General features: G+C 31.6%; 3 protein-coding genes across 15 annotated transcripts in view; 2 read left to right on the top strand and 1 right to left on the bottom strand.

The window, feature by feature from the left end:
• Positions 1-12,326, top strand: part of TTLL5 (Tubulin tyrosine ligase-like 5) — a 53,538-nt gene extending 41,212 nt beyond the window's left edge. The window contains exons 16-18 of one of the 3 annotated variants that reach the window (XR_015548157.1): positions 4,834-5,047; positions 5,129-7,638; positions 7,737-12,326. The gene's annotated coding sequence lies outside the window, so the exon portion shown is untranslated. Of the gene's footprint in view, positions 1-4,833; positions 5,048-5,128 lie in introns of all 3 variants that reach the window. The other 2 variants (XR_015548158.1, XR_015548156.1) reach the window with 2 other exon arrangements.
• On the bottom strand, positions 229-21,324 carry lt (vacuolar protein sorting-associated protein light). 11 transcript variants are annotated; one of them, XR_015548153.1, is made up of 15 exons: positions 21,030-21,324; positions 20,570-20,710; positions 19,406-19,685; positions 19,078-19,276; positions 18,757-18,911; positions 17,479-17,719; positions 16,638-16,902; positions 16,002-16,493; positions 15,491-15,827; positions 15,131-15,367; positions 4,191-4,235; positions 4,045-4,118; positions 3,912-3,970; positions 1,354-3,767; positions 229-795 (listed from the first exon to the last, which is right to left on the bottom strand). XR_015548153.1 is itself a non-coding variant. In XM_011067983.2 (14 exons), exons 1-13 carry the CDS (start codon positions 21,048-21,050, stop codon positions 3,917-3,919), a joined length of 2,541 nt encoding a protein of 846 aa, XP_011066285.2. In that variant the 5' UTR covers positions 21,051-21,324; the 3' UTR covers positions 229-3,767; positions 3,912-3,916. The 11 variants fall into 11 exon arrangements, 6 of the variants coding, with proteins under 6 accessions (XP_011066285.2, XP_011066286.2, XP_087271821.1 ...); XR_015548154.1 differs by having other exon boundaries at positions 229-3,767; positions 4,198-4,235; XR_015548155.1 differs by having other exon boundaries at positions 229-2,555; positions 4,198-4,235.
• LOC147906796 (uncharacterized) lies at positions 2,925-3,521 on the top strand. The gene is given in 3 exon segments (XM_087415714.1): positions 2,925-3,032; positions 3,254-3,344; positions 3,424-3,521. Coding segments are annotated over 3 exon segments (297 nt in total).
• Positions 21,325-22,111: the final 787 nt, after the last annotated feature.

Here is a 22,111-nt window from a genome sequence, read left to right as displayed (position 1 = left end):
TTATATCATTAATATAAACAGAATTATAATTTATATAAGGTCTACTGTTGCATCAATAATGTTACTTTGCAAGGCTTAAAATCTCTCTCTATCTTGTTTTAAAACCAAAAAGAGACAAGAACAAAGAGAGTTTTAAGCCTCATTTAAAATTAAAGTAACGTTGGTGCAACTGGGCCTAGTCTCAGAGTTAGCATAACTGTGTTCCGAAAAAACATTAGCATATTCATGATCGTTTGTAGATGGAATTTATTAATTCGTCGATTGATTCATCTTTTTTTTACTATTGGCTGCGTTCAGCAGAATACAATAGTTTTGCAACCATTTTATGATTCTCTGCTGAGATAGGACCATTTCTTTTGATCTAAAAGCATAACCCAATCAGCATGAAGAAAACTTTTTTTCTTTACGCTTAACTTTATTTTGCAACAGTTGCAAAATAAACGTTCGGCTGAACGCAGTCATTGATAATACAATACATGTAAAAATGAAGTAGTGTCTTGAAGTACACTATTGGCATATTCTGTCACCTATTTTACAATATACAAGTAATTATTTAAAAGCAATTTGAAATTATCGGCATATCGGATTATTATTATCATGGATTGTGGCCAAATCTTGCTGAATCGTAGAGAAATCGCAGACAAAAGACAGTTCAAGATGTGTGTGGTCTTGCGACATTTTATATGTTAATAAATAATCCCATTTATTTTCAGATGATTGTATATATTGGTAACAAATACCGATAACACTTTTTTTTCAAGCAAATTATGAAGCCTAAGAATCCAATTTTCTGTTCTGTAAGTAATATTGGAATGTTCTCATCATTTTTTGAAATAATGTATTTAATATAATCATCAATTTTGTTTACAATAATTGGAATATTGTCTTTTGATATACATTTTTGGGATTCAATTTTGCAAAATTTATTTCGTGAATTTAAAAGATCATTCATTATAAGAATAATATATCATTCATTATAAGAATTGCACTGTTAGTTTGCTTTCTTTAAAGTGAGGCATTTTACACTCTTTATCTAGATAGATTAAAGCATTTACAACGCTAGTGCAATGGTTTTTATATTAAAAAATATAAGTAAAAAATATATTAATAAATATATTTTTATATTAATAAATGTAGTAAAAAATATATTCATTTATTATTTAATATACTTTATATATAATAAATTTATATGTAAAAAAACTTTTGAAGAAGAACATATATAAACTTAATGTTTTATAAAACTTACATGAAACATATTGAATCCATTTTTTAGAATAATCTTATACTTTTTAAGGAGAATTATATATTTAGATAAAAAATTATTATTTGTTCGTAAGATTATTTTAATTTTACCTTTTTCTGTTATTTAGTGCATCCTCTTTTCATAAATTGAATTTCGATCTGGATTAACTTTGGATCCTTCAATGTTTTCCATTCTGTTAGAAATTTCTTCAATGTTTTCTAACCTGTTTAGAAATAAATTATATTGGGTCATCTAAAAAGTATCCGCGGTTTTTTGTCACTAGATGTGTGTTGATGGTCATATATCTAGTGACAAAGTACCGCGGATACTTTTTAGATGACCCAATATATGTACATTTTTTTCTCATAAATTTAAAGTCAATATGCAAAATTCTACTACAAACTACTACAAATTATTCAACTATTCAATTATTTTTTGTTGAGTAGCGTAATTTATTTTATTTTTATATTTTTATAAATTGCTTACAAACAAATATTAATCATATATTTTATTTAAATGTAGATACCTCACATTATTTTATAATGGCATTTGTTCTATATATACAATCTTGTCAATCAAATGTTGTCATTTCAGTAAACGTCAAAACTGATTTGTTATATATTTTTTAATAGGGCGTAAAGTAAGTCCGTAAGTGAATAGTTTAAATCCATTTCTTACGTTCTACTCTTTGTTTTTTTGTTGTTGCTTATGAACTTACTCTATATCCTATTATATCGGAAAATCAGTATCTTATCACTATTGCCCATTGTAGACAACGCTTTAGAGTTATAGAATAGAATTAAGCAGTAAAACGTAAATGGTAAGTGAATTGGCCAATCACAATAAAGACCGTAAGATCATAATGTAAGCTGTAGCCAATCACACGTTGATTTCCTTCTTGCTTACATTTCACTGTTTGTGTGTGCCATGGTCCTAAGGCTAATTTTACAATGTGCTCTTTGTTTCCTGTTTCTTGCTGTTTGTCTCTTGCCTTTTTGGTTAATAAGACAAGAAACAAACAGCAAAAAACAGAAAATAAAAAGCACATTGTAGAATTAGCCTAAGACTTAAGCAAGCAGTAAGGAAATCAACATATTGGATTTGCTATTGCTGGTGTTATGATTTTACAGTCTCTATTGTGATTCATCGATTCGTTTACTGCTTAAGGGCTATGGCACACAAAAATTAAATACTTAAGCAGTAAAACGTAAACACTAATAATTAGTCAATCGTTAATTACACCAATTATTAATAACGCCTCTAACCAGGGAGGATGTGCAGTGAACCTCGCTTCGTGTGAAAAGTCGAACACCTGTAAGCAGAGGGTTGATTGTGTAGCTTCAAATGAGATGAAAATTACAAAAGTGAGCAAATTCACTAAAGTATTCATAATTTAATTGGTAGTATTCATAATTTAATTGGAAGTATTCAATATTTAGTAATCTTTGCTCACTTTTATAATTTTCACCTCCTTTCAAAATCCGCAATCGAATCCCCTAAGGGGGATAGATCTCGCTTCGCGTAGAAAATTATTGCAAGGAAGAGAGGATTTAGGATAGTTTTTAACATATAGCACAAATAAGACATTTTTTAAACTTTTTTTGTATAATAATTTTTTAACGAATAACGAGTGACAACTAAAAACTGTCGGAGGTCAGCATCATGAGCTTGATAACATTATATGTCGTGGTCATCGAAGCAGAGTTCCCTGATTGAAACTTTTATCATAATCAGTAATAAATCCAATACAATTTCTTTAGGATGTCCGCACACACTTATAACAGTGACCGTAAGAATTAGCCAATCATAGTCAAGAATTTTCAAAAACTTTCAGCTCTGATTGGCTAACCTTACGGTACACTTTATGATTATTGTTATGAAAAGTGTGTGGATTCCCTTATCGCTTACAAGTCCTACCACAGAAATACTTAAAACGTAAGATTTAAAACACACACTCACATACACACATCCTTTTCACAAAAAAATTTTTATAAGTTTTTCTTTTAACAGTCTTACGATATAGCTCGGTACACGAATTATCTAGCGGATCATCCTGAAATAAAACAGCTAATCGCGGATTATATCCAGATTCTTCTTGTCGGTAATAAATTCCTTAGATAAACTTTGCACTCAATCTACTTCGACAAGTGATATTTAATTTTTCATTATCAATTTTTCAGTAAAACCTGTCAATGTCATAGATTTCACGATACAACACTACAAAGCATTTGCCCAAAAATTGAGAGTGTGAGATACCGTCAATATATTAACAATGTAATCTGATGTTGAGATAAGTAAAACTCGCTTTATGAGTGAAAAGTCATATTCCTTTAATCGGTCCACCCCATATCTCTGTTCCTGCCAAAAGTTATCTGACTTTTCATATAAAGCAAGGAAATAATTACTAACTTTGACTATTAATAATTTTTCAACGAACAGCGACCACCATCTAAAACCTGTTGGTCACTCAGAATCATGACCTTGACAACATATGTCAAGATCAAAATCATCGGCGCGGTGTCTCCTAAAGTAAATAATTACCTTTATTTATTATTAAAAAAAAATACAAATGCAACATAGTCTAGACTACACCAAAATATTTGATTGAAATATACATAGTATTAGTCCATGTAAAACTTCCGATTTTGCACTTAATGAAGTAGTTTACCTTTATCATTTTCTGCCAGGTGTTATTTCTTTTTGCGAATTGCATATCACACAATTTTCCTGAAATTTAAGAATACTATAGTAATAGTATAAATAATAAAATAAAATCAGCATAGACGAAATATTATACATACAATTAAATCAAAATTAGGTAGACAATCTTCGTGAAAACAATGCTTACAATAAAATACAACTATATTCCGCGGCTCTAGAGAAAAAGAAAGTGAATTATAATCATGTAATTAGAATTATAAGTAACTAAAAGACTAATTATAAATACCTCTTACAATTATTTTCCTATGGCAAGCTCCACACATTTGATCATCTATAAAAAAAAATTTAATGATACTTTTTACATGAAGAATAGTTTACTATATGTCACAAAGAATAGTTTACTGTAATAATTATAATTCAATAATGTGCGAACCGCGGCCCGTGAACCGCATGAAGTCAATTAATTATCTTGCGGCCCGCCGGCTTATAATTAAAAATATTAAATGATATTTTCTATTTTATGTAAACTATCAAAATAATAATATTATGCCTAACAGATTTAACAGATTTATTTGACATACATTTTTAAAAATCTTTAAAAATTTATATCTAGAAATTTAATTAATATTTCATAAATAAATATCATGTTTATAAAACATTCGATTTTCATAAATTATGTTGTTTTTTTATTCCTTATATATAAGATAAAATTCAAAGTTAATCATTCTTGTAGGTACTTTTACACAAAGTGTATAGTCGTATAAAAACAATCATCAAAATGAATAATATTGAAATAAATAGATAAAAAATGTTGACCTTAATATTAATAAAGAAATTATACAGATACTATAGAGCGGACTAAACTGAATCGAAAAGTCCTGTATCATTTGCAATTTTCATAATTGTTAATGAAGTATTAATTTTTAAAGATAGCCGAATAAGGATGTCCATTCGGCCTACGTCAAATGTACGCCCAACGCGTACATGTTCGTTCGACGCGTGGGCATGGGCCGTAAGGAACGAGGATTGTCTAACAAGTGCGCCGCACAAGTCGCGGCGTGGGACGCTTGTCCATCCTCCACTGCCTATATTCCAAATGACATCGATGGATGATGAATACAAATCTTGTTGAGGGCCTCACGGGTGAGTTTTTGTCAAAGTAATGATTTTAATAACTTTGTTTTTTAAATGTTTCTAATGAATACATGTTATATTTATATCCAGATGCTCTTTTCACACGGTCTTTCAATCGGTTTGTGAGCAATTTTTGTTGCTCTGAAAAATATTCATTTGGCCTCTCAAGATCATTTGACAACTTTCTCTTTTTATTTTACTACGTTTTGCATTTTTTAACTTTTATGCATCTAAAATGCCTTGTAACTGAAACATGTTATGTAAATATATGTAAATTATGTAACTTGTAATTTTCTTAATACATATAACTCTCTAATTATTCTAAATATGGTATATTAATTCGACGGGTACTTTTACCCTGTTAATCTGATAATTCGATTGAATATCAAGTATTTCATTGTATCTATTTCATTTAATATGATCTAATTAGCTAAGTATAATATATCCAAGATTTGTTATATTTATTAATTTATAAAAATATTAGTGATATGAGTGGTATAATTGTTTCTACGGAATACCAAAGGTGAATTTCTTAATTTATGCTGTTCTTATACAACCTCCCGAAAAAAAGTAAAAGTAATTTTAATTTTTCTTAAAAAATATTTTCATTGAATACAGATGACATCATCGTATTACTATTATAAGACGATATGGAATGGTGGGATTTTTTAAATCTACTTTGTAGGATTAATTTTTTACAATTACATTATAGATTGAAGTATAATTAAATATAAATGATGAAAAAAAATGTTATATTCATTATATTAAAAATAAAATTAAAAAGTAAAACCCAAATGATACTTTTCTATGTGATATGTTGTGTACTTTTTTATATTCTCATTGAAAGTCTTACATATATATATATTTTAACTTCTCACACACATAAAATAGTAATAATAACTTTAATTCTTCTTAAAAAATATTTTCATTCAAGTCTTCCTATTCCAATACAAGAAATAATAGCTTTAATTTTCTTCAAATATATGTTACACAAAAAACTTGAAATTAATAAAATTAATAAAATCCTAAGTGATAAAAAATCAATATATTATAATAAAACATTTTTCGATGCATGACAATATAAAAATGCATATCCATCCATATCATACATTTTCAAGTATATCAAATAAAATACATAAAATAAATAACATAATCAAAGAAACAAACGTCTCGCGTTTCAATGTAATATAATAACTAATTATAAATTAATTATTATATGTAATATAATAATGATCACTGCACAAATAAATATAAGTATCTACAAATCTATGTGTGGATATAAATACGGACACTATTTCTTATTTGATATGAAGATTACTTTCACACAATATATTATATAAGTATATTACCATCAAAATATGTATATTATATTGCTTAAAAAAAAATACAATGAAATTTTAAAATCATAATCAAGAACAAGAAAAAAAAAACATCATTCAAATTTTCTGTCTATTAGAATATAATGACATGAAGGTACATAAATAAAGCGAAATGTTCATAATCGCATTTAAAATTGTCATTGATGTGTCCAAATTATTTACTATTATTTACTATGTGTGTGTATAGACTTAATAAGTGGCATACGTGTGAGCGAAAGGTGGCTGCGATATTGTGAGAGTGCAATAAAATAGATAAAAGCAATTAGAACGTAGGCAGGGTGATTATTAGTAGTAAGAGCAAAGGCAGTATAATTAGGGTAAGTGAAAGGAGCCCGTGTGAAAAGGAGAACAAGAGTTTGAAGAGTTAGAGGTAAACGGGAAAAGGAGGTTAGGATGCCGAACGCGGGAGGATCGATTGAGAAGGCGAAAAAAGGAAAACCGGATCTTAAGCAAAGAAAACTGATTACAGAGGAAAAAGAGGGAATAAGATATCTTTCCAGTTGGAGGCAAAAAAGGAATGGGAAAGCATCGGGGGAGGGGGGGAGGCGAAGAGTATGTACGATCAAAATGCAGGAGGTATTTAAGAATTTATGTGAGGAAAAAGACAATGATGGAAAATTTTAGGATAAGAGAAAAGATGTAGAAGAATGAAGGAAATTAAAAATTTAGAGGAAAAGGCGTGCGTGCGTGCGTGCGTGCGTGCGTGCGTGCGTGCGTGCGTGCGTGCGTGCGTGCGTGCGTGCGTGCGTGCGTGCGTGCGTGCGTGCGTGCGTGCGTGCGTGCGTGCGTGCGTGCGTGCGTGCGTGCGTGCGTGCGTGCGTGCGTGCGTGCGTGCGTGCGTGCGTGCGTGCGTGCGTGCGTGCGTGCGTGCGTGCGTGCGTGCGTGCGTGCGTGCGTGCGTGCGTGCGTGCGTGCGTGCGAGAGAGAGAGAGAGAGAGAGAGATAAACAGACAGACAGACAGACAGACAGACAGAGAAAACTAGTACAAGGATAAAGAGAAAATAGAAAGAGGTTATAGGAATAAGTTGATAAGAATAGAAGAAGCGTATCAAGTAAAAATAGAGGATGGAGAAGAGTTAGGATTAGATGGGGGGGGGGGGGGAGATAGAGGAAGATAGTGAAGGGAATGTGGGAGTAATTTTAGTGAAAAGGAGTATAATAAGCAGAAAAGAGAGCAGTAGAGGAAAGATGAAATCATGGAATAACACAGGGGATTTATGGTAAGTGCAAAAGATGTGAGTATAGTAAAAAAGTTGATTACAGAGAAAGAAAAAGAGGAAAGGAGACTTAATATAGTAATCAAGGATTATATATATAGCCAAGGGTCGGGAAAGAAGGTGAAATGAGTGATACAGAAGAAAGCAAGGTTTGAGCAGAAGAATTTCTGAAAGAAAAAACAGGAGTGGAATGTCAAATGGAAAAGAGGACCTGTAACTATTGTAAAAATAGGAAATGAAGAAGGAAAAAAAGAGGTAATGGTTAATAAACATAAATTGAAGGGAGGTAAAATATTTATAAAGAATGATCTGAGTTTCAAGGAGAGGAAAATTCAAAAAAAGATAAATAGATGGGTAAAACAGCAGAAAGATAAAGGAGAAGAAATAAACGTAGGATTAGGTAGAGTTAAGGTTAAGGGAGCATGGATGTTTTGGGCAGAGATAGAAAAGGAAAAGGAGGTGAAAATAAGTAGTAGGAGAGGAGGATGCTGAAAAAGAAGGATGAGAGAAATTTCAGATAAGTCAAGAGGGAAAAGGGGTAAGAATAAGAAAAAGAGAGAAATAAGGTAAGGGTTGAAGAGAGATATACATAACAAGGATACGGATAGGAAAGGAAAAGGGAAAAATAAAAAAAAAAGGGAGGGATGGGCTTAAGGTAGCGGAAATTTTAGAATAGCAGAATTAGAAAATAAGGATATGGATTTTTGGAGGTATGTGGGAAGTTTTGATTTCATTAATTTATGTGAAACTTGGATAGTAGAAAGCGGATGAGAAAGACTAAAAGACAGACTACCAAAGTCGCATGTGTGGGATTATTATGTAAAAAAAAAGGGAGGGAGGGTAAAAGAGGGAGAGCTAAGGGTGATTAATCGGTAAAAGAAAAGGATGGAGAATAAGTAGAGAAAAGTTAATAAAAGAGAAGGAAGATATAATAAGGAAGGTATAATAAGTACGGAAATAACACTCAATGAGAAAGGAATGAGGATCATGTCGGTATATGGTGAACAAGGAGGAAAAATATAAAAGAAAAGTTGGAGCGAGTCATAAAAGAAGAAGAAGAAGCGAATCATAAGAGTTAGAAGATGTAATTTTTGGGGACTTTAATATAAGGATAGGGGAGCTAGAAGGAATAGGGATAGAAGGACATGATAAGAAAAGATGTAAGGATCAAGTAATAGGAAACCATGGGAAAACTTTCGTAGAATGGGTTAAAGATAAAGGGATGTAAATATTGAATGGTTGTACGGTAGGAGACTGGGAAAGCGAATATACATATATGGGAGCAAGAAGTTGCTCGGTGATAGATTATATTGTAATTAATGAAATGATAGGATTTTAGAATTTAAGGTTTGTAAAAGTGGACTCGGATCACTTGCCTCTACGAATGAGGTTCATAGAGAATAAAAAAGAAGGAGAAGATGATGATCTAGAAGCTGAGACGGTCAATGAGAGTATAAATGAGATTAAATGCTGGGAAAAAGAGGCAATCAAGAAATACAAAGAGAGTATTGAAATTTGGTATCAGAAAAAAGGCGGAAATACAAGAGGAGAAAGATATAAAGAAAAGGTGGGAGAAGATAAAGGATTTCATGCAACAATGGTAAAGAAAAAGAGAGTTAGAAAAAGGAAGGAGCTAGAGTATCAAAGAATGATGGGACAGAAGTTGCACGAGGAAGAAGAGGGCGGTAAAGAAAATTTTCTGGAGATGGAAGATAGGAAAAGTGAGGGAACGGTACATTGAGGAGAAAAGAAGCTTTAAGAATCTTATAGAAAAAAAACGAAAGGAAAGAAGAGAGGAAGAAGAGGAATTGAGGAACTTGAGGAGAGAAACAGATATATGGAGATTTATAAATAAGAAGAGAGACTGTATGTAAAAAACTGTATTGATAAGGAGACAATCACTTTGTGGAGTTATTGAATGGTTCGGAAGAGATGGAAAATGAGAGGATAGAAATGGAAGAAAAGGTTGACTTAGAGAATGGAAAATTGGAGAAAGGAAAGATAAGGAAGGCATTAAGAAATATAAAGCTGAAGAAGACCGCAGGAGTTGACGGTATACCAAGAAGCCTGGAAGTATGCAGGGAAAGGATTGTGGAAGGAAATGGTTTCTCTGATGAAGAAGTATAGGAAGATAGGATCCCAAAGGATTGGAAAAAAAGCATAGTAGTATCCTTATATAAGAGAGGCAATAAGGAATTGGTCAAGCATTATAGAGATATCTTTACTATGTATCTCACTGTGCACGGCTTATAAAATTTATGCTGAGATTTTGGGGAACAGGTTGGAAAAGGAAGTAGAAATGAAAGAAATGATACTGGCTACACAAGCAGAATTTAGAAAAGGAAGGGCAACGATTGACAATATCTTTGTGCTGTACCATGTTATCCAAAGGGAAGAGAGAGACAAGAGCAGGGAAAATATATATGTTGTTTGCGAATCTAAAGGCGGCCTTCGATAAGGTAGACAAAAGCAATTTTTGAAATACTTTGAGAAGACGAGGAGTGAAGGAAGGACTGATTAAAAAGATTGAGAGGAGCTATGAAGAAACAGAGATAACGGTACAAACCAAGGGAGGATACGGAAAGCTTTACTACAAGAGGAATGAGGCAAGAATATGTGAGTTCACTCCTGTTTAATCTGTATATAGCGGGATTAGACAAGAAATTAGAAAATAGAGGAATAGGAGAGATTAAGATAGGAGGGCTCAGGGTGTGGAATCTTGTGTATGCGGATGATATAGTATTAGAAGCAAGGAATAGGGAAGCGCTACAGAACATGATGGCGACGTTCAAGGTTTTTAACGAAAAAAAAGAATGGAATTGCTTACGGACAAATCTAAGGTTAGTAATAAAAAAAAGTAATGAGAAGGTAGAAAAATGGAAATGGGGCGGAAAAAAATAGAAGAGGTGCAGGTTTTCAAATATCTAGGTTTTATATTAAATATGAAAGGAAACTAGAAAACACATAAAGGAACTAAATAGGAAAGGCAAATTGATGGCGAGGAAGGTATGGGAATTGGAAGAAAGGATATATAGGAACGATTTTAGGAGGAGGTGGATCTTATTTATATATTTAGTACAAAGTGTAATGACATACGAGATAGAGGTATGGGGAAGAGAGAACTGGAAAAGGTAATGATAAACTACGTAAGATGGATATTTAGTTTGGATTTTTGTACGCTAAGATATGTAATTATGAGAGAGTTAGTTATGGAAAAGTTGAGGGTAGGAGAGGGAATCAGAGCTAGGAGATATGAGCAGAAAATTAAGTCAGGGGCGGCAGGAATACTGGGAAGAGAAAGAAAGAAATGGATGGAACGGTTTATATGGTCAAAAAAGGGATTACAAATGATAGAAATGGGTAGGGAGTGGAGGCAAAGGAAGTAGTAAGTGGAAGGGAAGGATTTAAGGAGGAATTGGTTGAAAGGGAAAGGGATATACAGGGGCAGTGAGAAGAGGGTAAAATCAGAAATGCCAGATATAATGAGGGATATAAAAATTGGGGAACAAAAAAGGAAGTGCTGCCTTATTTGAGGCAGAAAAATTTAAAAAAGAGAGAAAAAGAAAGGACGAGGTAAGAACTCTGTTTAAACTAAGGTGTGGGAACTTGGAAGAGGGAAATAAGTATTGGATAGAGAAAAGTAGGAGGAAGTGTATATTCTGTGGGGAGAGTAAGGATAATTTAGAGCATTATGTAAAGGACTTTGTAGAGGCAAGATTAAATTTATCACCTATTTTAGGAGAAGAGGAAAAGGGAATTTTGAAGAGGATCTAAGATGACAATTTGAACTAGGAGAAGGAAGTGGTAAGGAAATTATGGAAAGAAAGAAAGAAATTACTTCAAAATAGAAAGGAAAGAAAGAAAGAGGATAAGACACATTCGGTAGATGAATAAGTTAATGGATGTTATGTTAAATGTGGAGTGAGGCAGGTTGGAGCAGGGGTCACGTAAGAGAAAAAAATGAGTAAACATAAGTATAGTGTGGAAGAGTACACATAAATAAAAACAAAGGAGGTTTCTACAGGTTATGAAATAGATTATAATAAAGAGAGAGATAGATGGATGTAAAGATACATGTGTAGGTAGATGTATACATAGTTGTATACATGTATATAAGTATATGTATATAAGTAAGGTATAAGAGAGAGAATAAGATTTGTATGTATATTGTATTTATATGTCACTATGATAATTCAGAACTGAGATAAAATAAAGTAACATCGATAAAATAGAGAACAAGAATAAATAAGAATAAGAATAAGAAATGAAAATAAGAATATTAAGAAATTTATCTTTTTAGAGTTAAGTACTAGCAATGTGGAAGGATGAGTGTGGATAAGGAATTCATGTAAACCAAGTCCTCTTCTTGGCTATGTAAATGCTGAAGTGTAATAAATTCTATTCTATTCTATTCTATTGTATTTGTATATATATGTGTGGATGGATGAGTGTGATAAGAAAAAAAACCAAACCCCCTTCTTGGTAAATTTGTACACTGAAATGAATAAATTCTATTCTATTCTACTATATACTGTGCGTGTACGTGTGTGGTAACATAGCTCATAAAGCTGTAAATAATTCAACTGCGATGAAAAATTAATAAAATAATTAATCGATTATAGACAAAAAAACAAAAAAAACTACAGATGAAACAAAGAAATGGCAATACAAAAACAAAATGGGTAAAAAGATTTAAAAAGCATGAAACAAAAAAATTTAACAGCAATTTTACAGAAATTATAATTTTTTTAAATTATGATTTTCTGAATAACTTATGTCGAAAACTAAATTACATAAGTGAAAAGAAAATATCTTGAAAAAATATACATGAAGAAAATGTAATAATAGTAATTTCATGATGGGTCATTTCTATATCGCATCGCTGAAAATCAAAATTTTCTATTGCAGACACAGAATTTCAACAAGACATTCGATCTTAATGTATCAAATCCAGTTTCCCAGTAGCTTCGACAAAAATTAATGATTATAAATATTTTTAAAGACAAAAAATTAATTATAAAAAATTGATTACTATACAACCGAAAGATTCTACGATCCTAATTCTGTATTAAATCTCTAATATTGCATTTCATACAGGTTTGTTGTAAATTTGTTGCCAATTACTTGTCTTTACTACAGTTCTTTCGTGGCACGTGCAAAACAAAAGTGCCGACTGAGCGACAAGTGAAGTGGCGATTTAGTACGCTTGACGTGACGAATGTCGGAACCGACAGTGAGATCGTTGCAAATATGGTCGGCTTTTTGTCACGTTTAACACGCCTCTAACGTCGACCGAGTTCCGAAGAACCACTTGACCATGGCGGACACGTTTCGGTTCGGATGTTGCAAATTCACATATTTTTAAAAGTGTTGCCACGACTGAACATGCTTCGACAGAGCATTGAAACTCTCGCAGCTGTCCCGTGGTTTTGAACGACCCGTTCGTTCGTCGTGACGTGTCCGTGCGGCGTGACGATGCCGTAAATGCAGGCGCCCGGTGTTCATACAGGCTTCGCCATTTTTGCGGGCATTGCATCATTTTATTGTTTTTGTATATCTCATTAGGACGTAATCTAACCGCATCGACCTCCGTTTATTATTTCGGAAAACGGGAGCCATTAATCAAGAAGAAGAAAAAGAAGAAGTCTAACGTCGACGAGGCCTTCATAACCACAATACTCTGCGGACCACAATAGTTTGTGTCACACCAAGTTTGTGCGTAAATCACGCGACTGATAGACGCGATGCGAAGCAATCCATTTTCTGGGACGATATTGCTCGCATCCTTCGTGCGTTAATCGTGATTAATTCTTATCGGCTTGCTAGACGTTAGTCTTACGAGACAAGCTCGACAGACTGATAAACGTAGCAAGAATTGCAACGATCTCACTATCCAGACCGTATCCCGTTTGTATTCGAATTCCGAATCAAATCCGAAACAAAATTCTAAAAAAAAAGCAATGTCCCTTGCACGTACCATGAAGAAACTGGAACAGAAAAATTAAATGAAATTAAATTAGCTTGAAAAATTGAAGAAAATTATCAAAAGAGAAGAAATTACAATAGCTGAGACGGAGGAAGAACTATAGAAGGGAAATTCCAAACATAACGTATGAAGAAAAAATTAAGAAGAGTCCTTCGAAAATGTTTAAAATGAACGCTCGTTAATATTAGGTGTAGTAAAAAGAAATCCATTATTTTTCCAATAGATGGCTTTAGTAATCTATATTTCGTCTACGCGTGATATAGATTACTAAAGCCATCTATTGGAAAAATAATGGATTTCTTTTTACTACACCTAATATAAATATTGAGAGAACTAAAAAAACGTGAACATTACCTGACGAGGTTTAATATACAAAAAAGGCCGGGATGACCACTCTTAGATTTCTCTCTGTCGAAACTAATTTCTATTTTGCGTTTTTCTTTAAAGGGTGTTTTATTTGATACTGATAACCTTCGCGTTTGAGATAAAGTAAAAGTGAAACCTCTATCCCCCCCCCCGCAGAGGTTATTACAGGATCTAAGATCCAAATTCAATGCATGATACTGTGATCCTTTTCTTGGATCAAAAAACTAAGCAAGGGAATAAAAAAAAGAAGAAAAAGAAGACAATCCTCACGAGCATTATCTGTCCTTGTTTAACATTTGATAAACAAGAAATGATTTCATAAGCATTGCGAACAGTCAAGTGGAATGCACTTAAAAAACCTCATTTTAGTAAGGTGCAAGCAGTTTTCCTGATTATGATTTTCTCAATATTTTATAATTTGAGAAAAAAGAAATACGTCTCCGATAGTGACTCCTGCTGGCCCAGAGGATCCTGGAAAGTTGTCTGTTTTATCGATTATCTTTCAAATAGGACAAGTATTTTTCTAACTACCTTTATAGATTGAAAAATTTATTGTTTTATATACAAATTTTATACTTTGTACGTATAAAACAATTTTGATTTGGACTGCAGATTACATGAACAATATTGACTTAATTCTTAGAATTAAGTTTAGAGATCTAATATCAAGAAGTCGTTAGTTAGAAAATTTGCACGCGCGCGCGCAATAATGGTACATATAAGTCCTATTGAGTATCTATCATGGAACGAGTCGGAATGAATTCTTATCGGAATTATTCAATTATTCTCTAGATTTTTATTGTGTTTTCTAGAGAAAATGGAATAAAATTCCGATTGGAATCCATTCCGACTTGTTCCATGATAAATGTCCGAATCGGTAAAATAGACGACTTTATAGGATTTCTTTGAGTTTTTTTTTGTATGTATGCCATAACTCTTATATGCGCGCTAATCAAAACTGCATACATGTACGTATATTGAACTTCTTTAAAAGCAAAAATTTTAATTTTCCAGGAATTTTTGCAAAATTCTCTGATTTTCCCCTAATTTTCTTGATCATTTTCCTGATATTTCCTCGATTTTCAGTTTTATAGCGACCTTATTTTTATTTTTCGGAATCAATGATTTTATAAAATTGCATACCATCGACAAATATGCCGTTTTGATGACAACGAACAAGTCGCTCGTGGAGATTGAAATAATCGTTAGACAGTATTTTTTTACAACCTTCCTGCACAGACACCTGCAGATTGTAGTCGCATATCATTTTAACCAATGCTTTCTTTAAGCCTGGAATTTCCAAAGTAGGTTCTATTCTTTGCACCATAAGCCTAGGATCAACGTAAGTGCCGATTTTTTGAAGAAGGAATGTAATAGCCGCTGAAACAAAAATTTATTTTGAATTAAATTTTAATTAAATTTTCTTGAATTTGAACTTTATTGAAAAAAACTTTAAATTCAAGCATCCAAAATGCTCTTCAAGGTCATTGATTTGATGTGTACCAGGTTTGTCAAGTGAGTAATTAATTAGATCATTCCACAACTCTTCATCGTCATGTTCCTGACAAAATACAATTGCACTTTCCATGTCGTTGAGTTCTCTTGTCATGAGCGCCAAGGCTTCTGAAGTGTTTCCAATTCTGCCTAATAGATACACCATTTCTGGATAAAATCGACGTTGGCTACAAATATCCAGAGCCTGTTGTATCGGATAATTATCAGAGCGACGTAAAAGCGGTAATAACTTGTCTCTCGAATAATCGGCATACAATCGTACCAGAAGACCATGGTACTTGCCTTTTGAATCCTTCGTGTCTCTCTTATCTAATGCATCTAGATACTGAAAAAGTACAAATTATATAATTAAATCATTATTTTCAAAATTAAATTCCTATTTTTAATAATATATATTAAAAAAAAAAACAAAATTTAAAAAATCACAAAATATTAAATATTATTTATAAATTGCATATTTCTCATATGAAAATTGTGTTATATTGATTCCAAATATTACCAAATATAAATAACGATGATTATGTTGCAATTTTTGTACAACCGTGTCAGACGGCACTCTGTCTTTCTCTAAAAAAAATTGTATGGCACGTTCTGTGTCCAGATCCATCAAACCTTCAATCATATCGTATACTGAATTATATAACTGATACTTTTGGATCAATTGGAAAACATCCTTGTGCCGCAGCTTCAAATACATAGCAAGCGCTTTATCGTATTTGCCGTCGTGAATATATAAAATGGCTAACGCTTCTAATAATACGTTCTGTCGTTGATTGTGAACTAGTAAATGTTCCAATACGCCGTTAACTACTGCTGCCACTGTATATAAATTTGGAGACCATTCCTTGACCAATTGTAAAAAACCGTCAGGATCCATTTTTAGATATTCATATAGCACCATTTCATAGATTAATGGATCGAGAATAACGTCACCCCGAGGCAAGTAGGACGAAATTGAACGCAACTGATGCACTCTAGCAAATTTGTAAACCTGTCTCGAAGCAAGAAAGAAGGCTTATGTCACACCAAAGCAAAAAAGTTTGATAGACACAAACTTAAATGTAACTGCAAACAGCAGTTTTTTCGCAAAATGAATATTAAAAATGCAATAATTTTGCAACATAATATCTCTCACCTCTTCCTCCCATAATTTTTTATTTCGTCCTAAAACTTTGAGACAAAGTTTTCCAGCTTCATCGTATCTTCCACATGCTAATAAGTGATCCAAATAAATACGCCCAACATCTAATACAGTATGCCTCTTACAATCTTTGCCATTATTTGTTGTTACAGCTTCCAAAGCTTGCTCAAACTTTCCATGACTCAATAGCCATTCGATTCTGTCGTCTGTATCATATAAACTAGCCACTACAATATCCTTTGGACTAACAATAAAAAATCTGTAAAGAATTTTCCTGTATGAAAGATAGATCGAATAGATAGATAGAACAAAATCTTAAACTCTTTGAGATAGGAAAAACATAATTTTAAAATTAAAAAATTTTTTTTTCAAACTTCTTAAAACTGGGAAAGTATACTTGAATTCAGATTTTCGTTTCACATCTTAAATATCAGACAAATTTATTAATAATTTGTGTGAATCATTATATTATATATTATTATAATATTCTAGAAAAGTAATATTTGTTAAAATTAATTTTTAGCATATTTAAAAAATTATCTTAAAGTTTTTTATGGCACATATTTTAATCTCTCATTAAAATATAGAATTTTGAAACAAATTGTTATTGTCATCTCATACTTTTAAAGCCTTTAATTTTGCAATCAACTTATAAAATTAAGAAATATACAAATTGAAGAGTCAAAGGATTCAAATCCAAAATCTGCCAACTATGAATTAACCATTCTCACATAAAACTATGTATCATCTTTCAAATTCATTTTAATATAACAATTTTACGATATTGATTTTATTTTACGATATTGATTTGATTTTATTTTACGATATTGATTACCTATTTTCTTCTTTTAAACAGTCCAAATGATAATCATTGCAGCTGTATTCCTTGTAGCCACGTAAGGTAAGAGAATTTGCACATATTACTGAGAAATCTTGATATTTTGGTTCAACCACATGTAAAGTTGGGCGTTGATTCTTTCCATTTTCATCTAGCTCCTTTAGGCAACCCAATAATATTAACTGATTCTTCAATGGTGCTATACCGGATATATAAAAATCTACTTGAAATGTTGATACTGAAAAATAAAATGTAATTAAATAATTCTTGCATTTTAAACATTTCCTGTTATAATCCAAATCAAAGCATAGGAATGAACTCTAAATGTAACTCTAGATTTAACCCTAGAATGCTTGTTACATAAAATTTTACGTACAAATGAGCGAAATCGTTGGGTGCTAAGCTATGCCTTCATAGTCATTAGATCATTAGGAGGTCCAATCTGCCATGCTAAAACTAGGACAAGCAAAGACAAGCTTTAAAATTTTTCTTATATACCTATCAATTTGGATCTTATAGTGATCAATATTGTAACAAAGCACGATTTCAATTTTTAGTAATTTTGTGCTATAATATATATAAATATATATATATATATATATATATATATATATACATATATATATATATTTTTTTTTTTAAGTATAATATTTTTTAAGAAGTCGCACGTATGCAGGCACAATTGAACTACAAAATCCATATTATTTCAAGGTTGAATTTAATAACGTGCTAATTTTTTCTTTTCATCATTTAAATTAATAATTAGATTATTTGTGTTTATAAAAATCTAGAAATATTTTGTTATTAAAAGCATAAAATATATTTTAAAACTGTATTATAAGAACGGCTAATTTCTTTGTACGTAAAATTTATGTGTTGATAATTATTCATTCAATAACGATAGCATTATAAGGTTAAACATGAAAAGATAAATAAACTAAGGCTGCGTTCAGAAATACACACCGAATGTCTCCAAGTACCAATTTATTCTTGTTTAACATTCAATGAATAATAAGGATAGAATTTGAAGATTCGGTGTGTATTCTCGAACGCAATTCAACAATTTTAACAATAAACACCGCAAATACAGACGGACTTAAATTTATGCTGACAAATGTATTCTATTTTTTTAATGTATCAAAGCAAGATCACTCACAATTATGTATATCTCTAAGTATTTTGTTTATAATATACGTTCTTGCTAATTTAGTCTGGACTCATTCCAATATTTCCGCATTAAAAGGTATTTAAAAAAGAATAAATACACTTTATTACCTGGATCTACTACAAATTCAGGCAAATCTCGATTGACCATTTCTTGCATAGTACGTTTTCTAATATGACAGATACGCACAATGTCTACCCACCCAATCAATAGTGTCTTGTCGTCTGACCACTGTAAATTGCACCTATAGTGTTCTGGTGATACCCTGCATGAAATAATACACAAAACTCACATGAAATATATAAAATATTTTTATGTGCTACGCTGAAATACAAAATATAAAATAAATTGTGAAATACTGTTATTCAAATAAAAGTATTTCAAATATATGCTCAGTGCTGATTGTATATATGCTTTTCTGCAATGCTTACTCTGCAGTACAGGACCACTTGATAAGTCCCAATGAACATCTAGCATCAAGATCATAGACTCTCACGCCAGTATCAGAAGCCCATGCAACAAAGTGACCGAACCATGCAACAGATCTGACTCCACCCTCTGCTTCACAAAGCACTGTTGGCTTCATCCTAGCCAGAAAAGTCTTTTCATAAAGAATTAACTTGTCATCGCCTATGGGTTACAAATATTTATTTATTTATTAAAAATTAAAGTTAATATTTCAAAAATTAATTTTATTATAAACTCCAAAAAATCATATCATGTATGCTATACAAATTTAAAAGATTAAAGAGATTAAACCTGTAATAAATCTTCTGCCACTACCACTTTTATAATTTGGGTCAATTGCTATACTCTTGACTAGTCTACCCATGCTCATATTATGATTGTTTTCTGTACTATACAGTCCATAAATAAAAACCTTTCCATCATCACTGCAAGAGGCGATAAAATCTCCATTATAGTCTATGGATATCTGATTGACTGCTACTGTGTGTGCCTGTAGCATTTTAGATTTTATATTATTTCCTTGATGGTCTAAAAGATGGATCATTCCCCAATGTGATCCCAGACAAAGAAACTATATCAAAAGAATAAAATTAATTTAAAAAAATTAATATCCTTATTTTTATCCGTATCGATAAAGTTAAAATTATAATAAGATAATTGTCGAGTTTAGTCTTTCATTTTTGATGTTAATAAAATTAGGATCATTTGACGCGTTTTTGCACGAAATGAAATGAATTTGGCAAAAAAAGGTGTTGCTCTCCCCTGTGAACTGAGGTATTAATCATCACAGTTGACGATTATTCAGTTTAGGAAATCTCACATCAAAGGCATAGATAGAAGAACATGAGAATTAAGAGGTTAGAAGAAGTATTTTTGCTTCAATTACACAAATTCCCTGCTTTAAAAACAAATTCTCTGTTTTAAAAGCACAAATTCTGTTTTAAAACTACAAATTCCCTGTTTTAAAAACACAAATTATTTTCTATATAATTTTTGTTTTTACAACAGAGAATTTGTTTTTGGTTAGATATGTGTCTGCTTTAAAAACACAAATTCTCTGCTTTATAACATAAATTGTCTGCTTTAAAAACAAATTCTCTATTGTAAAACCAAAAATTATATAGAAAATAATTTGTATTTCAAAAGCAGAAAATTTATATTTTTTAAGCAGAGAATTTGTTTTTAAAGAATTTGTGTTTATAAAACAGAGAATTTGTGTAACAATCTATATCATCGATGTGACAGATTTCCTAACCTGAATATCTGTCAACTTTAACAATCAATATCTTGATTCACAGGACAGAGCAACTTTTTTCCAGATTCGTTCAAAATCATGTTAAATGAATCTAATTTTATCAATATATATTAGAGGAAGCTAAGCTCAACAATTACCATTAAAAAATTTAATATACTTAAAAATTAAAATTCAATTCATCACTCATAGATGATTCTTACTTTTGGATGTACAGCAATGCAGCTAGCTGCATCATTTTGCAGGATATGTTCCAAATCATTACGTATCCTAACATATTTTAATCTAGGTTCTGTCTCATCTATTTCTGAAGAATCTGAATCTTCCTGATTATTCTGTTCATCCTATAATTATAATTTCCCATTAGAAACTATCAATTGTTCAATATATACAATTTCATTATTATTATTCCTTCCTTATGTTAGACAAAAGATTAATAAGTAATAACTTTAAAATAAATTTTAAAAAATTGTTAAAAACTAAAAAAAAATAATAATTTGAGGAATGAATAAAGAAATTCATCATTTTAGAGATAATATTAGAAAAAATATTATATTACACTAAAATATAAAAATGCAAATAGTATAAGTTTTCAACATAACGTAATGATAAATATCGTGAGAGAATTAAGAAAAAAACTTAATAAATCGCGATGATACTCACTTTACTAGACGTAGATTCCATTTCTGCTTCACGATCTTTGTAAACACAATATGACGAATTAAGTAGTATTGTCAAAATTTTTTTTTGTAAAAATTTTTTTGTCGGTGAAAACCTCCGATTGGAAACAAAATGTAGAGTCTTGTACCACTCTGCGTGGTACTTTAACAAATTTAGTAAAAATAAAATAAGGCGAGGTTAAGTTGAATATAAATTTTTGGAATTGCTGTTGCTGCTGCTGCTGCTGCTTGTTTTAAGCCTAATCTACATTGGTCGTATTATAGATGTCGCAGGTCGCAGGTGCTCAGAATAAATCCTAGGCCGGTATTCATAGTCAAGTCTTATTTCAAGACCGTCTTAAGTAATGTCTTAAGACGCTAATGCAGCCTTTTGATTGGTTCGTGTCTTCTTAAAACCGTACTTAAGACGGTCTTGAATATAAGATCTGACTATGAATACCGGCCCTAGGCTAAGCTACGGTCCACTTGATGCTACAAATGTTTCGAAGCATTTTTTGATTGATCAGTCAGTAAAATTCTTTCTTCCGATTGGTCAATCAAAAGTTTCGAAGCGTTTATAGCGTCAAATGGATCGCACCCCTAGATTTAGAGAAGCGCGATTGGTTTTAAGTATTCTGATTGGTCATTGCAATCACGTGATTCGTAGTCAATAATAAATTTATTTCTATGTACTAAAAATGCTTAATGAATGATTGATGGATTTCATAGTCCGTCTTGCAAACGCCATTTTTAGTACTCCTTCTAGTACTTTTTAGTACTTTTGCAATACTGACATAAGTTGATTGTACTTCTCTTATAAATACGGAGTAACAAGGAGATCAAACTCAAGCGGCCGGTCTCGAAAAAAATTGGCTCAAAACACGATGTCGAAAAAGCGCTCTATGGCAAAACAAATTCGAGCTCTTATTGGAGAAAATTGTAAATTAGAGTATCTTTTAATAGTTCGTATATCGTATGCGCGCGAAATACTGATATGTATAAGGCACTATAATGAATATTAGAACACGCATATGCCATTTTTACTTCTTTTCTTACTTGTTTTTCCTTAATTCTTTGCTCTTTCTC

Source organism: Acromyrmex echinatior, chromosome 18, assembly GCF_024713525.1.
Source record: "Acromyrmex echinatior isolate Ae372 chromosome 18, ASM2471352v2, whole genome shotgun sequence".
NCBI classification, from domain to species: Eukaryota; Metazoa; Arthropoda; class Insecta; order Hymenoptera; family Formicidae; genus Acromyrmex; species Acromyrmex echinatior.
This window is presented reverse-complemented; position numbering and strand designations above follow the sequence as displayed.

Bases quoted from the DNA above. Each gene is read 5' to 3' on its own strand.
- lt (XM_011067983.2), bottom strand. From the start codon at position 21,050: ATGGAATCTACGTCTAGTAAA. The intron at 20,711-21,029 runs GTGAGTATCATC...TTATAATTATAG, and splicing joins TGGAATCTACGTCTAGTAAA to GATGAACAGAATAATCAGGA. The intron at 16,903-17,478 runs GTAATCAATATC...AATTCTTTACAG, and splicing joins TGTTTAAAAGAAGAAAATAG to ATTTTTTATTGTTAGTCCAA.